Raw genomic sequence first — 17,475 nt, 5'->3', positions numbered from 1 at the left:
TTTGTTGCTGCACGCAGGCTTTCTCTAGTTGCGGTGAGCAGGGGCTATTCTTCGTTGCGGTGCGCGGGCTCTTCATTGCGGTGGCTTCTCTTGTTGTGGAGCACAGGCTCTAGGTGCGTGGGCTTCAGAAGTTGTGGCTCACAGGCTCTAGAGCGCAGGCTCAGTAGTTGTGGCACATGGGCTTAGTTGCTCCATGGCATGTGGGATCTCCCCGGACGAGGGCTCAAGCCCATGTCCCCTGCATTGACAGGTGGATTCTTAACCACTGTGCCACCAGGGAAGCCCAAGATAATATCTTTCTGAAGAATAAATCAAACAACCCTGTAAGTACTTTAAATTTTTATTTATTTATTTATGGCTATGTTGGGTCTTCGTTTCTGTGTGTGAGCTTTCTCTAGTTGTGGCAAGCAGGGGCCACTCTTCATCGCAGTGCGTGGGCTTCTGTCACGGCCTCTGTTGTTGAGGAGCACAGGCTCCAGACGCACAGGCTCAGTAATTGTGTCTCATGGGCCCAGTTGCTCCACGGCATGTGGGATCTTCCCAGACCAGGGCTCGAACCCGTGTCCCCTGCATTGGCAGGCAGATTCTGAACTACTGCGCCACCAGGGAAACCCCAATAAGTACTTTAAATTATAAACTGTGGGCTTCCCTGGTTGCACAGTGGTTAAGAATCTGCCTGCCAATGCAGGCTGCACAGGTTCGAGCCCTGGTCTGGGAAGATCCCACATGCCACAGAACAACTAAGCCTGCAAGCCACAACTACTGATCCCGTGTGCCACAACTACTGAAGCCCACGCACCTAGAGCCCACGCTCCACAACAAGAGAAGCCCACGTACCTCAACGAAAAGTAGCCGCTGCTCACTGCAACTAGAGAAAACCCACTCACAGCAACAAAGACCCAATGCAGCCAAAGATAAATAAGTAAATAAATAAATAAATATTTTTTAAATTAGAAAAAAAAAATCCCCCTGCCAGTGCAGGGGACTCGGGTTCAAGCCCTGGTCCAGGAAGATCCCACATGCACCACAACTACTGAGCTTGTGCCCTAGAGCCATGACCCACAACTACTGAGCCCACATGCTACAACTGCTGAAGCCTGCGTGCTTAGAGCACATGCTCCACAACAAAGAGAAGCCAATGCAATGAGAAGCCTGTGCACCACAATGAAAAGTAGCCCCTGCTCGCCACAACTGGAGAAAGCCTGAGCGCAGCAACGATGACCCAATGCAACAAAAAATAAATAAATAAATTTATTTAAAAATAAAGTGGTTATGATGGTAAATGTTATAGTAAATTTTATGTGTATTTTACCACAATTTTTTAAAAAATCTGTAAATGGCTATGAGCTACTTCAAAACAATAGTGCAATGTAATCATCAAATTATTAATTCCTCTATGGGTTACAGTTCATATATTCTTAGCCCAGAACTAAATATGATAGTGTTTACCCAGGATGCTGAGTGGACAATTAACTCATTAATTTATAAGAAGCATCAGTGTTTGCACTTTGACTTGGAAATTTTCAGTATTATTTTTGAACTTAGACATTATTACCTTGTTAACTTTGTTAACCAATCTAACCTTATTAAAATAAAAATTAATTTTATGCATTCATTTTTTAAATTCCTATGTAAAAAATGGGTTCATGAAGGTTTTGTATAGTGTTAATTGACATACAATTTTTCCTTTTCTTTCTAGAATGATCTTTGCTGAGTGTTCCCCCAACACTTGCCCCTGTGGTGAGCAGTGCTGTAACCAGAGGATACAGAGGCATGAGTGGGTGCAATGTCTAGAACGATTTCGAGCTGAGGAAAAAGGTTGGGGAATCAGAACCAAAGAACCCCTAAAAGCTGGGCAGTTCATCATTGAATACCTAGGGGAGGTTGTCAGCGAACAGGAGTTCAGGTACGTTGGTAAATGATACTCCAGTAAAATGGCAAAGTTACCAGATTAGTATGGAAAATGAAATATTTGAAATTTACTTTCAACTTAATCATTAATTGGCTTTCAATCATTTCTCTCCTCTTTAGGAATAGGATGATTGAGCAGTATCATAATCACAGTGACCACTATTGTCTGAACCTGGATAGTGGGATGGTGATTGACAGTTACCGCATGGGAAATGAGGCCCGATTCATCAACCACAGCTGTGACCCAAATTGTGAAATGCAGAAATGGTAAGAAAGCAGGGGAAGGTGAAGACAAGACTCCAACAGAGCAGAAAGCTTTGAGGACATCCAGAGACTGATCTTTCCACAATTTTAGTCAGCTTACACAAAGCAGCTCAGGCAATTCCTTATTATACCAGAGCCTCCAGGTAGAGAGTAAGCTCGTACTATTTCTCCACACTTCATCGTAACTACTCACTCCCAGAAGAATGTAACATTTATGTGTGTGTGTGTGTGTGTGTGTTTGTGTGTGTGAGATAATACCTAATATTTATTGACTGCTTACTATGCGCCAAGCACTGTGTTATGTGGTTCTTCTCACATCCATACAGTTAGCATATTTATCACATCCTCACTGGATTTGTTACAATGAAAAATAAAAATAAAAGTGATAGATTATAATCTAATTGAGAATGAAAAAATGCATCTGAAAAATAGTTCAGAAAAGATAACATGATAGGAGAGGATTCTGAGAAGATGATAGAATAAGAAGCACAAGGAATCTGTCTCCCTTTAGACAATTGCACTAGCAGAATATGTTTGATAAAACTCTTTTGGAACTCTGGGGTCTGTTGAAGGCTTGTAACATCCAGGGGAAGTTTTAGATGGTCAGTTATGGATCATTTCAGTCAATTTGAGGTGTTAGCACAGTAGCAGCTACTCATCCCTACCCATAGCTACATGGCAGGTAGCTGTGCAAGTGTTCCTAAAATATCTTGCATACAGCTTGCAAATGCTAGGGTGGATAAAAAGGACCCTGTTCTCCAAATATTAGGTACCTATGCTTTGATTGCTTCTTCTGATCACAGAGGTGCAAAGAAGCAGGCAGCCACTGTGTACCTCCACCATTGTTGCAAGTCCCTCTCCCTCCAGCTAAAGTGACTCCCAGGAGATTTTAGGGGTGCCCTCTTTTCGCCACCTTCATTTTTTGCTTTTCCCCTTTTGGGACAGAGATTAAAGACTAAGACGTTCAAAAACAACTGCATATATGAGGGGAAATAGACAGTGACTGCCCATATCCAACGAAAGGATTGGAAAAGACATAAGACACTAAGTTTACACCTGAGGCTGGTCCTTGGCACAGAGACAGCCTACAGCAATCAAAATAACAAAAAACAGCAAACTGGATGGAGAATCTTTAATTTCCAGAGTTACCACATTATTCAACTCAAATGTCCAGTGTTCAACAAAAAAATCACAGAGAATACAAAGACACAAGAAAGTATTGTCCATTCAAAGCAAAAAAAAAATTCAGTAGAATCTGAACCTAAAATGGACTTTAATGGCAGATACATCAGACAAAGACTTTTAAACAGCTGCCCTAATCATGCTCAAAGAACTAAAGGAAATTGTCATGAAAAAAACTTTCTTTCATGAGAAAGTCATGAAAATGATGTTGGAACAAAATGGAAATATCAGTAAAGAGATAGAAAGCCTAAAAAGAAACCAAAAAGGAATTCTGGAGCTGAAAAGTACAGTAATTGAAATGAAAAACTCACTAGATGGATTCAAAGGCAGGTTTGAGCAGGCAGAAGAAAGGAACAGTGAACTTGAAGATGAGGACAATGTAAATTATCAAGCCTGAGGAATAAGAAAAAGATTGAAGAAAAGAGAGCCCTAAGTGACCTGTGGGACACCATCAAGCAGAACAACCATATGCATTGTGGATGTTCCAGACGGAGAAGACAGATACAAAGAGGCAGAGAGAATATTTAAAGAAATAATGGTTGAAAATTTACCAAATTTCATGAAAGATGTGACTATAAATATCCAGGGAAAAAAAAAATTCCAGGAAGCTTCCCAAACTCCAAGTAAGATGAACTCAAAGAGACACATACCAAGACACGTTATAACCAGACTTTCAAAAGACAGAGCAAATCTTGGAAGCAGCACGAGACAAGCAAATCATCACGTACAGTAGATCCTCAGTAAGAAAGTTTGCAGTGTCCTTATCAGAAATTTTGGAGGCCAGAAGACAGTGGGCCAGTGTATACAACATGCTAAAATGATTCCTGTATGTGGCAAAACTGTCCTTCAAAAGTGAGGAAGAAATCAAAACATTCCCAAATAAACAAAAGATGAGGGAATTTGTGAGTACTAGACCTACCCTGCAAAAATGCTCAAGAGCCTCCTGCAAGTTGAAATGAAAGGACACTAGACAGTACTTCATGCCATATGGATAAATAAAAAATCTTAATAAAGGTAAATACATGGGCAATTATAAAAGCTAGAATTTTGTTACAGTGGTTTGTAACTGTACTTTTTGTTTTCTACATAATTTAGGAGACTAATGCATTTAAAGGAATTATTAGTTTATTTTTTGTGCACACAGTTATAAAGGTGTAATTTTGTGATACTGAAAGGAGTAGAAAGAGCTGTAAAGGAGCAGAGTTTTTATATGTTAATTGAAGTTAAGCTGCTATAAATAAAATTATAGTGTTATAACTTCAGGATGTTCAGTGTAATCCTCATGATAACCACAAATGCAGTAGCTACAGACATGTACAAAAGGAAATTAAGAAGGAATTTAAACATTTCACTCCAAAAAATTAAATACTATAGACAGGAATTCAGGCAATGAGGGACAAAAAGCTATAGGGCATATTGAAAACAAATTGCACAATGACAGAGGTAACTCCCTCCTTATCAATAATTAATTTAAAGGCAAATAGATTAAACTCTCCAGAAGAGAATGGAATTCAACATCATTTATAATAAAAGCTCTCAGCAAAGTGGGTAAAGGAATGTACCTCAAGGCCATATGTGACAAGCCAACAGGTGGAAGTTTGAAAGCTTTTCCTTTAAGATCAAGAAGAAAACAACAATGCCCACTACTACCACCTGTATTCAACATAATACTGCAAGTCCTACCTAGAGCAGTTAGGCAAGAAAAAATAAATAAAAGTCATCCAGTTGAAAAAGAAGAAGTAAAACTGTCTCTATTTGCAGATGAAATAATATATATAGAAAATGCTAAAAACTCCACCAAAAAACTCTTGAAACTGATAAATGAATTCAGTAAAGTTGCAGGAGACAAAATCAAATATAAAAATTAGTTGCGGGGACTCCCCTGGTGGTCCAGTGGGTAAGACTCCATGTTCCCAATGCAGGCGGCCTGGGTTCAGTCCCTGGTCGGGGAACTAGACCCTACGTGCCGCACCTGAGTTCACATGCTGTGACTAACAATCCCACATGCCACAACTAAAGATCCCACATGCCTCAACTAAGACCCAGCGCAGCCAAATTAAATAAATAAAAATATAAATAAATGAATAGTTAATAAAATGCTTATTTTTTAAAAAATCAATTGCATTTCCATACGCTAATAACTATCAAAAAATTTTTTAAATCCTGTATACAATAGCATCAAAAAGAATAAAATACCTAGGAATAAATTTAACCAAGGAGGTGAAAGACCTGTACACTGACAACTGTAAGATACTGATGAGAGAACTTACAGAAGTCACAAATAAATGAAAAGATATTCTGTGCTCATGGATTTGAAGAGTTGATACTGTTTAAACGTCCATACTACCCAAAGCATCCTACAAATTAAGTGCAATAAAAATTAAATTCCAATGGCATTTTTCACAGAAATAGAACAAATAATCCTAAACTTTTTGTGGAACCACAAAAGACCTCAAATAGTCAAAGCAGTCTTGAGAAAGAAGAACAAAGTTGAAGGCATCACACTTCCTGATTTCAAACTATATTACAAAGCTGTAGTAATCTAAACAGTATGATATTGGCAGAAAAACAGATTCATAGATGAATGGAACAGAATAGAGAGCCCAGAAATAAACCCATGCATGTATGGCCAATTTATTATACAGGAGCCAAGAATATACAATGGGGAAAGGGCAGTCTCTTCAATAAAGGGTGTGGGTAAACTGGATAGCCACATGCAAAAGAATGAAACTGAACCACTATCTTTCAACATACACAGAAATCAACTTAAAGACTTGAATGTAAGACCTAAAACCATAAAACTCCTAGAAGAAAACAGAGGGTAAGCTCCTTGACGTCAGTCATGGCAATGATATTTTTTGGGTTTTAACACCAAGAGGAAGGCACTAAAAGCAGAAATGAACAAGTGAGACTAGTCAAACTAAAATGTTCCTATACAGTACTGAAAACCCTAAACAAAATGAAAAGACAACCTATAGAATGGGAGAAAATATTTGCAAATCTGATAAGGGGTTAATCTTCAAAGTATATAAGGAAATCATACAAGTCAGTTGCAAAAAAAAATCCAATTAAATATAGGCAGAGAATCTGAATATACATCTTTTTTTATTCAATATTTATTTATTTATTTGGGTACACCAGGTCTTAGTTGCAGCAGGCGGGATCTTTAGTTGCGGCAGGCAAACTCTTACTTGCAGCATGTGGGATCTAGTTCCCTGACCAGGAATCGAACCTTGGCCCCCTGCATTGGGAATGCGGAGTCTTAGCCACTGGGCCATCAGGAAAGTTCCTGAATATATATCTTTTTAAAGAAGACATGCAGGTGGCTAACAGGTACATAAAAAGGTGCTTAATGTCACTAATCATCAGGAAAATGCAGGTCAAATGCACCTCATAGAATGGCTATTATCAAACAGACAAGAAGTAGGAAGTGTTAGGAAGTGAAAAAAAGGAAACCCTTGTGCACTGTTGGTGGGAATGTAAATTGGTGCAGCCACTATCAAAAACTGGAGGTTTCTCGGAAATTTAAAAATAGAACTGCCATACAGTCCAGCGATTCCATTTCTGGGTATTTATCTGAAGGAAGTGAAAACACTAACTCAAAAAGATATCTGTACTCCCATGTTCATTGCATGATTATTTACAGTAGCTAAGACATGAAAACAACCTAAGTATCCATCAGTGGATGAATGGATAAAGAAAATGTGTATATCTACAATGGACTATTATTCAGCCATAAAAATGAAGGAAATACTGCCATTTGCAACAACATGAATGGGCCTTGATGGCATTATGCTAAATGAGAAATCAGACAGGAAGACTAGTACCACATGACCTCACTCATGTGCAGAATCTTTAAAAAAAAAAACAACTGTTAGATACAAATTGGTGGTTGCCAGAGTTAAGGGTTTGGAGGCTTGGAAAAATGGGTGAAGGTGCTCCAAATAAAATAAGACATGAGGATGTAATGTGCAGCATGGTGGCTATACTTAATACATTGTATAGTTGAAACTTGCTAAGAGAGAGAATCTTTTTTATATATATATAAATTTATTTTATTTTATTTTATTTTTGGCTGCGTTGGGTCTTTGTTGCTGCACACGGTCTTTTCTTTGGTTGTGGCGAGCAGGGGCTACTCTTCGTTGCGGTGCGTGGGCTTCTCATTGCGGTGGCTTCTCTTGTTGTGGAGCACGGGCTCTAGGCATGTGGGCTTCACTAGTTGTGGCCCACGGGCTCTAGAGCACAGGCTCAGTAGTTGTGGCGCACAGGCTTTGTTGCTCCACGGCATGTGGGATCTTCCCAGACCAGGGCTCGAACCTGTGTCGCCTGCATTGGCAGGTGGATTCTTAACCACTGCGCCACCAGGGAAGCCCAAGAGAGTGAATCTTAAAGAGCTCATCACAAGAAAATAGTTTGATACCATGTGTGGTGGTGGATGTTAACTAGACTCATTGTGGTGGTCATTTTGCAATATATACATATAATGAATCATTATGTTATACCTGAAACTATTATAATATTTTATCTCAATTATACCTCAATTTTTAAAATAGATTGGCAGAATAGAGTAAAAACACATGATCCAACTATATACTGTGTATAAGAGATTCAATTGACATCCAAAGACACAAACAGGTTGAAAGTGAAAGTATGGGAAAAGATATTTCATGTAAATAGTAACCAAAAGAGAGCACGAATGGCTAAAATAGACTTTAAACCCAAAAAGGTTACAAGAGACAAAGAAGGACATGTGTTTTTTAGAAAGTTTCCACAAGAAGATACAAAAACTGTAAGCATTTACACACATAATGACAGAACCTCAAAATATATGTAGCAAAAACTGACAGAATTGAAGGGAGAAATAAACAATTCTGCAATAATAATTGGAGACTTCAGTACCCCACTCAGTAATGAATACGACAAACAGAAAGATGATAAGTAAGGAACAGAGGACTTAGCACAATAAACCAACTAGATCTAAAAGATATTACAGACTACTCCACCCAACAACAACAGCATTTACATTCTTCTCAAGTGCACGTGGGACATTTTCCAGGGTAGACTATATGTTAGTCACAAATTAAGTCTCAATAGATTTTAAAAGCCAGATATCATAGAAAGTATCTTTTCTGTCCACAGTGGATGAAGTTGGAAATCAGTAACATAAAGGAAATTGGAAATTTTACAAAACCAGTTGGTCAGAAAAGAAATCACAAAGGAAATTAGAAAATACTTAGATATGAATGAAAATGATAACACAACATACCAAAACTTATAGAATGCAGCAGGAACAGTGCTAAGTAGGAAGTTTATAGCTATAAATGCTTACATTAAAAATCAAGAAAGAGCTCAAATCAGCAACCTAACTTTACAACTTAATGACCTAGAAAAAGAACAAACTACACCTGAAGTTAACAAAAGGAAGGAAATAATATAGAGCAGAGATAAATGAAATAGAATAGAAAAACAATAGAGAAAATCAATGAAACCAAAAGTTGGTTCTTCAAAAAGATAAGCATAGTCAACAAACCTTGGGACTTCCCTAGTGATGCAGTGGTTAAGAATCCGCTTGCCAATGCAGGGGACATGGGTTTGAGCCCTGATCTGGGAAGATCCCACATGCCATGGAGCAGCTAAGCCCATGCACCACAACTACTGAGCCTGTGCTCGAGAGCCCACAAGCCACAACTACTGAAGCCCGTGCACTGCAACGAAGAGTAGCCCCCGTTCGCCACAACTAGAGAAAGCCCACGCACAGCAACGAAGACCCAACGCAGCCAAAAATTAATTAAAAAAGAAAAGAATCCACCTTCCAATCCAGAAGTTGCAGGTTGGGGAACTAAGCTCCCATGTGCCACAACAAAGACCATGTGTGCTGCAACTAAGACCCAACTCAACAAAAAAAATAAGAAAGAAAATAATTTTTTTTAAAACTAGATGGGCAAAGAAAAAGGCACGCAAATTACTAAACTCAGAAATGAGATGAGGGACTTCCCTGGTGGTGCCATTGGTAAGACTCCATGCTCCCAGTGCAGAGGGCCTGGGTTCTATCCCTGGTCAGGGAACTGGATCTTGCATGCTGCAACTGAAAGATCCCACGTGCTGCAACTAAGACACAGAGCAGCCAAATAAATAAATAAATGTTTAAAAGACAAATGAAATGAAAGTGGGGACATTACTACCAATTCTGCAGAAATGAAAAAGATTATAAGAGAGTACTGTGAACAGATGTACACCAAAAAATTGGATAATCTTGTTGAAATGGACAAATTTCTAGAAACACAAAACCTGCTAAGACTAAATCATGAAGAAATTAAAAATCTGAATAGACCTATAACTAGTAAGGATATTGAATCAGAAATCTCCCAACAAATAAAAGCCCTTGACTTGATGGTTTTACTGGTGAATTCTACCAAATTAATACCAACCCATCTCAAACTTTTCCAAAAAATTGAAGAGAAGGAAACACCTCCTTACTCACTGTATGAAGCCAGCATAACCCTGATACCAAAGCTTGGTGAAGACCCTACAAGAAAACTAGATACCAATACCTCTTATGAACATTCATGCAAAAGTCCTCTACAAAATACTAGCAAACAGAATTCAACAGCATATTAAAAGGATTATGCACAATGACCAGGTGGGATTTAATCCTGAAAGGCAAAGATGGTTCAGCATATGAAAATTGATCAGTGTGATACACTACATCAATAAAATGAAGGGGAAAAGGAATCACATGATCATCTCAGTTGATGCAGAAAAAGCATTTGACAAAGTTTAACACCCTTTTATGATAAATGTACTCAACAAGGGCTTCCCTGGTGGCACAGTGGTTAAGAATCCACCTGCCAGTTCAGGGGACACAGGATCGAGCCCTGGTCCAGGAAGATTGCACATGCCACAGAGCAACTAAGTGCGTGTGCCACAACTACTGAGGCTGCGCTCTAGAGCCCACGCGCCACAACTACTGAAGCCCACGTGCCTAGAGCTCGTGCTCCACACCAAGAGAAGCCACCGCAATGAGAAGCCCACACGCCTCAACGAAGAGTAACTCCCATTCACTGCAACTAGAGAAAGCCCACGCACAGCAACAAAGACCCAACACAGCCAAAAATAAATATAAATGAAATAACTTTTTTAAAGTACTCAAAATAGGAATAGAAGGACTACGTGAACATAATAAAAGCCATATATGAAAACCCACAGCAAACATAATACTCAATGGTGAAAGACTGAAAGCTTTTCCTCTATGATCAGGGACAAGACAAGGATGCCCACTTTCTTCACTTCTATTCAAAATAATATTGGAAGTTCTAGCTAGAAAAATTAGACAAGAAAGAGAATATAAAAGGCATCCAAATTGGAAAAGAAGAATAAAAATTTCTCTATTTGTATATTGTACAGTCTCTTGCAGTTGCGTTTCTATATACAGTGGGCAATCTGAAAAGGAAATTACAAAACCAGTTCCATTTGCAGTATCATGAAAAAGAATGAAGTACTTAGGAATTAACTTAATCAATGAGGTGAAAGAATTGTACAATGAAAGCTATAAAACACTGCTAAAAGAAATTAAAGATATAAATGAATGGTAACACATACCATGTTCAATAGAAGATTTAATATTGCTAAAATGTCAGTATTGCCCAAAGTGACCTACAGATTCAATGCAATCCCTATCAAAATCCCAAAGACTTCTCTTTTTTTTTCAGAAATAGAAAACCCATCTTAAAATTCATATAGAATCTCAAGGGACCCCCCACACACAAATAACCAAAACAATCCTAAAAAAGAACAAAACTGGAGGACTCACACTTCTTTATTTCAAAACTTACTACAAAGTTATAGTAATCAAAGCAGTATGGTATAGGCATAAAGACAGGCACACAGACCCATGAAATAGAGAACCTTGAAATAAACCTTCACATATTTGGTCAAATGATTTTTTTTACAACTGTGCCAACACCATTCAGTGGAAAAGGGATATAGTCTTTTCAGCAAATGGTGCTAGGAAAACTGAATATCCACATGCAAAAGTATGAAGTTGGTCCCTTACCAAACACCGTATACAAAAATTAATTCAAACCAGTCAAGGACCTAAATGTAAGACCTAAACCGATAAAAGTTGAAGAAGAAAACATAGAACAAAAGTTTCACAGCAGTGGACTTGGCAATAATTTCTTGGATATGACACCAAAGGCACAGGTAACCAAAGAAAAAATAGGCAAAGTGTACTTCATAAAAAATTTTAAATCAAAAGATACTATTCCGGGCTTCCCTGGAGGCACAGTGGTTAAGAATCCGCCTGCCAGTGCAGGAGACAGAGGTTCGAACCCTGGTCCGGGAAGATCCCACATGCCACAGAGCAGCTAAGCCCGTGCGCCACAACTACTGAGCCTGAGCTCTAGAGCCCACAAGCCACAACTACTGAGCCCGTGTGCCACAACTACTGAAGCCCGTGTGCCTAGAGCCCATGCTCTGCAACAAGAGAAGCCACTGCAATGAGAAGCCCACGCACCACAATGAAGAGTAGCCCCCGCTCACCCCAACTAGAGAAAAGCCCACACGCAACAACGAAGACCCAACACAGCCATAAATAAATAAATAAATTTATTTATTTTTTAAAAAAAGAAGACACTATTCCCAGAGTAAAGAGGCAACCCCCAGGGCTTCCCTGGTGGCACAGTGGTTGAGAATCTGCCTGCCGATGCAGGGGACACAGGTTCGAGCCCTGGTCTGGGAAGATCCCATATGCCAAAGAGCAACTAGGCCCGTGAGCTACAGCTACTGAGCCTGCGCGTCTGGAGGCTGTGCTCCACAACAAGAGAGGCTGCAACAGTGAGAGGCCCACGCACCGCGATGAAAAGTGGCCCCCGCTTGCCGCAACTAGAGAAAGCCCTTGCACAGAAATGAAGACCCAACACAGACAAAAAATAAATAAATTAATTTTAAAAAAAAAAGGCAACCCACAGAATGGGAGAAAATATTTGCAAGTCATTTATCTTATAAGGTATTAATATCCAGAATATATAGAGAACCCTGAAACTCAACAACAAAAAGACAGCCCAATTCAGAATGGACAAAGGGCTTGAATATACATTCTCCAAAGATTGTACAAATGGCCAATAAGCAAATAAAAAGATGCTCAACATCACTAATCATTAAGGAAATGCAAATCAAAACTATGAGATACCATTTCACACCCTCAGAATGGCTACTGTGAAAATAACAGAAAACAATAAGTGCTGACGAAGATGTGGAGAAAGAGGAACCCTTATGCTCTCTTGAGAATCTAAAAATGGTATAGCCACAGTGGAAAAGGGTAAGGAGGTTCCTCAAAAAATTAAAAATAAAATTACACTATGATCCAGCAATTCAGCTTCTGAGTATATACCCAAAAGAATTGAATGTAGGTTCTCAAAGAGATATTTGCATCCCCATATTTTAATTTTTATTTATTTTTGGCTGCGTCAGTCTTAGTTGCAGCACATGGGATCTTTTGTTGCGGCACATGGGCTCTTCATTGTGGTGCACAAGCTTCTCTCTAGTTGCGGCACGTGGGCTCCAGAGTGTGTGGCTCTGTAGTTGCAGCGCGCAGGCTCTTCACTTGTGGCGCATGGGCTTAGTTGCCCTGTGACATGTGGGGATCTTAGTTCCCTAACCAGGGATCATACCTGTGTCCCCTGCATTGGAAGGCAGATTCTCAACCACTGTACCACCAGGGAACTCCTTTTTTTAAAAAAATGTTTGTTTGTTTGTTTGTTTATTTAGGCTGCTGACCAGGGATCAAACCTGCATCCCCTGCATTGGAAGGCAGATTCTCAACCACTGGACCACCAGGGAACTCCTTTTTTAAAAAGAAATATTTATTTATTTATTCATTCATTTATTTATTTAGGCTACACCGGGTCTTAGTTGCAGCATGTGGGATCTTCATTGTGGCATATTTAGTTGCAGCATGCGGGATCTTAGTTGCAGCATGCATGTGGGATCTAGTTCCCTGACCAGTGATTGAACCTGTGCCCCCTGCATTGGGAGTGCAGAGTCTTACCTACTGGACTACCAGGGTAGTCTCTGCACCCCCATATTTTATTAACATTATTCATAGTAGCTAAAATATGGAGGCAACCCAGGTGTCCGTAATAGATGAAGGAATAAGGAAAATGTGGTTTTTACATACAATGGAATTATTATTCACCCTTTAAAAGGAAGTTTTGCAGTGTGCTACAACATGGATGAACCTTGAGGACATTATGCTAAGTGAAGTAAGCCAGGCACAAAATGAAACATACTACTGTATGATTCCACTTATATGAGATACTTACGAGTAGTCAAAATCATAGAGACAGTAGAATGGTGGTTGTATGGAGCTGAAGGGAAGAGGGGTTGGGAGTTATTGTTTAATAGGTATAGAGTTTCAGTTTTACAAGATGAAAAGAGTTACGGGATTGTATGGTGGTGATAACTACACAACAATGTGGATGTTCTTTTTTTTTTTTTGGCCATACCACACGTGGCATGTGGGATCTTAGTTTCCCGACCTGGCATTGAACGCACGCCCCCTGCAATGGAAGCGCAGAATCTTGACCACTGGCCCACCGGGGAAGTCCAATGTGGATGTTCTTAATACCACTAAACTGTACATTTTTAAATGGTTAAGATTATAAACTTTGTTACATGTGTTTTAACATAGTTAAAGAAAATAGAATAATATGAACAACTTTCTATAACGGTGTCCACTATCACCACCTCTGTTTCACTTCATGAAACGTTAGTCACCTAGGAATAGATTTAATGAAAGTTTGTAGACCTCTATACTGAAAACCACCAAACATTATTGGGGAAAAGGACAATTAATGGAGAAATATGCCATATTGATGGGTTAGAAATCTCAATATTTTTGAGATGTCAGATTTTACCAACTTGATCTAAAAATTCAAATCCAATCAAAATCCAATTTTTATGGAAATTGGCTGATTCTGAAACGTGTAATTGCAAAAGATCTAAAAAAGGTAAGATAATCTTGAAGAACAAAATTTAAGGACTTAAACTACCAATTTCAAGACTTACTGTAAAGATACACTAATTAAAACAGTATGTATTTGCTTGGGCTAGATTAATAGACAAATGGAATAGGATAGAGAGTCTGGGCAAAGGCCCATAAATGTACTGTCACCTGATTTTATGACTAAGGTTTCACTGTGGATCAATGAGGAAAGGATGGGGACTTCCCTGGTGGTTCAGTGGTTAAGAACCCGCCTTCCAATGCAGGGGACATGGGTTCAATCCCTGGTCGGGGAACTAAGATCCCGCATGCTGCAAGGGCACCTAAGCCCACGTACCACAGCTGCCGAGCCCGTGCACTCGGGAGCCTGTGCACCACAACTAGAGAGCCCACATGCTGCAGTTACTGAGCCAGTGCGCCACACTACTGAGCCCGCACACTCTGGAGCCCATGTGCCACAACTAGAGAGAAGCCCGCGTGCTGCAATGAAAGTTCCCACATGCCACAGCGAAGATCCCACCTGCTGCAACTAAGACCCGACACAGACAAATAAATAAATAAATTTTTTTTTAATGAGGAAAGGATGGTTTTTTAATAAGTGGTGCTGAGTCAGTAGGCTCCTACATCAATCCACACACACAACTTAATCTAAGATGAATCTTAGACCTGAATATCACCATTGAAACAATCACCTTTCTAGATGGAAAAATGGAAGAATATTTTTTATTGATTTTTTATTGAAGGATAGTTGAATTACCTGTACACTGCTGTACAGCAAAGTGACTCAGTTATACATATATATACATTCTTTTTCATATTTTTTTGTTATGGGTTATGACAGGGTATTGAATATAGTTCCCTGTGCTGTACAGTAGGACCTCATTGTTTATCCATTCTATATATACCAGTTTGCATCTCCTAATCCCAAACTCCCAATCCAGCCCTCTTCCACTCCCTTACCCCTTGGCAACCATCAGTCTATTCTCTGTGTCTCTGACTCTGTTTCTTAGATAGGTTCATTTGTGTCATATTTTAAATTCCATGTATAAGTGATATCATATGGTATTTGTCTGTCTGACTTACTTCACTTAGTATGATAATCTCTAGTTGCATCCACGTTGCTGCAAATAGCATTATTTCATTCTTTTTTATGGCTGAGTAGTGTTCCATTGCATATATACACCACATCTTCTTTATCCATTTATCTTGTCAGTGGATATTTAGGTTGTTTCCATGTCTTGGCCATTGTTAATAGTGCTGCTATGAACATAGGGGTATATATATCTTTTTCTTTTTTTTTTTTTTTTGTTGGCTGTGTTGGGTCTTTGTTGCTGCACGCAGGCTTTCTCTAGTTGCGGTGAGTGGGGGCTACTCTTCGTTGAGGTGTGCAGGCTTCTCATTGCAGTGGCTTCTCTTGTGGCGGAGCACGGGCTCTAGGTGCGTGGGCTGCAGTAGTTGTGGCTCACGGGCTCTAGAGCAGAGACTCAGTAGTTGTGGCGCACAGGCTTAGTTGCTCCGCAGCATGTGAGGTCTTCCTGGACCAGGGCTTGAACCCGTGTCCCCGAATTGGCAGGCAGATTCTCAACCACTGCACCACCAGGGAAGTCCTTAATCCCCTGATTTTTAATGCAACTTAATTGCTATGTGACTGTGAACAAACTCTGTAATACACAAATACCTCATGTATAAATAGGGATTATAATACCTATCTCATAAGGTTGTTCTGAGAATTAAGGAGATAACCTGTTATGATTGTGGCACAGTGGTTAAGACTTTGAAGCCAGCCTGCCTTAATTTGAAACTTGATTCCCCCAGTTGTTAGCTGTGTGACTTTGGGCAAATTTCTTTTTTTTTTTTTTTTTTTAACATCTTTATTGGGGTATAATTGCTTTACAATGGTGTGTTAGTTTCTGCTTTATAACAAAGTGAATCAGCTATACATATACATATGCTCCCATGTGTCTTCCCTCTTGCTTCTCCCTCCCTCCCACTCTCCCCATCCCACCCCTCCAGGCTGTCCCAAAGCCCCGAGCTAATATCCCTGTGCCTTGCGGCTGCTTCCCCCTAGCTATCTACCTTACTAGGTTTGTTAGTGTGTATATGTCCATGACTCTCTCTCGCCCTGTCAAAACTTACCCTTCCCCCTCCCCATATCCTCAAGTCCGTTCTCCAGTAGGTCTGCGCCTCTATTCCTGTCTTATCCCTAGGTTCTTCATGACATTTTTTTTCCTTAAATTCCATATATATGTGTTAGCATACGGTATTTGTCTTTTTCTTTCTGACTTACTTCACTCTGTATGACAGACTCTAGGTCTATCCATCTCATTACAAATAACTCAATTTCATTTCTTTTTAAGGCTGAGTAATATTCCATTGTGTATATGTGCCACATCTTCTTTATCCATTCGTCCGATGATGGGCGCTTAGGTTCTTTCCATCTCCGGGCTATTGTAAATAGAGCTGCAATGAACATTTTGGTACATGACTCTTTTTGAATTTTGGTTTTCTCAGGGTATATGCCCAGTAGTGGGATTGCTGGGTCATATGGTAATTCTATTTGTAGTTTTTTAAGGAACCTCCATACTGTTCTCCATAGTGGCTGAACCAATTCACATTCCCACCAGCGGTGCAAGAGTGTCCCCTTTTCTCCACACCCTCTCCAGCATTTATTGTTTCTAGATTTTTTGATGATGGCCATTCTGACTGGTGTGAGATGATATCTCATTGTAGTTTTGATTTGCATTTCTCTAATGGTTAATGATGTTGAGCATTCTTTCATGTGTTTGTTGGCATTCTTTATATCTTCTTTGGAGAAATGTCTGTTTAGGTCTTCTGCCCATTTTTGGATGGGGTTGTTTGTTTTTTTGTTATTGAGCTGCATGAGCTGCTTGTAAATTTTGGAGATTGATCCTTTGTCAGTTGCTTCATTTGCAAATGTTTTCTCCCATTCTGAGGGTTGTCTTTTGGTCTTGATTACGGTTTCCTTTGCTGTGCAAAAGCTTTGAAGTTTCATTAGGTCCCATTTGTTTATTTTTGTTTTTATTTCCATTACTCTAGGAGGTGGGTCAGAAAGGATCTTGCTGTGATTTATGTCATAGAGTGTTCTTCCTATTTTT

At 39.5% G+C, this 17,475-nt stretch overlaps 1 protein-coding gene across 1 annotated transcript in view; it reads left to right on the top strand.

The window, feature by feature from the left end:
- ASH1L (ASH1 like histone lysine methyltransferase) overlaps positions 1-17,475 on the top strand; it is a 217,459-nt gene that overhangs the window by 176,588 nt on the left and 23,396 nt on the right. The window contains exons 12-13 of the mRNA XM_065878757.1: positions 1,700-1,906; positions 2,032-2,178. Of these exons, the coding sequence (XP_065734829.1) occupies positions 1,700-1,906; positions 2,032-2,178 (354 nt within the window). The remainder of the gene's footprint in view (positions 1-1,699; positions 1,907-2,031; positions 2,179-17,475) is intronic.

The sequence above is a fragment of the Phocoena phocoena genome, chromosome 1 (assembly GCF_963924675.1).
Source record: "Phocoena phocoena chromosome 1, mPhoPho1.1, whole genome shotgun sequence".
NCBI classification, from domain to species: Eukaryota; Metazoa; Chordata; class Mammalia; order Artiodactyla; family Phocoenidae; genus Phocoena; species Phocoena phocoena.
Note: the sequence above shows the minus strand (reverse complement) of the source record. Positions and strands in the feature narration are given on the sequence as shown.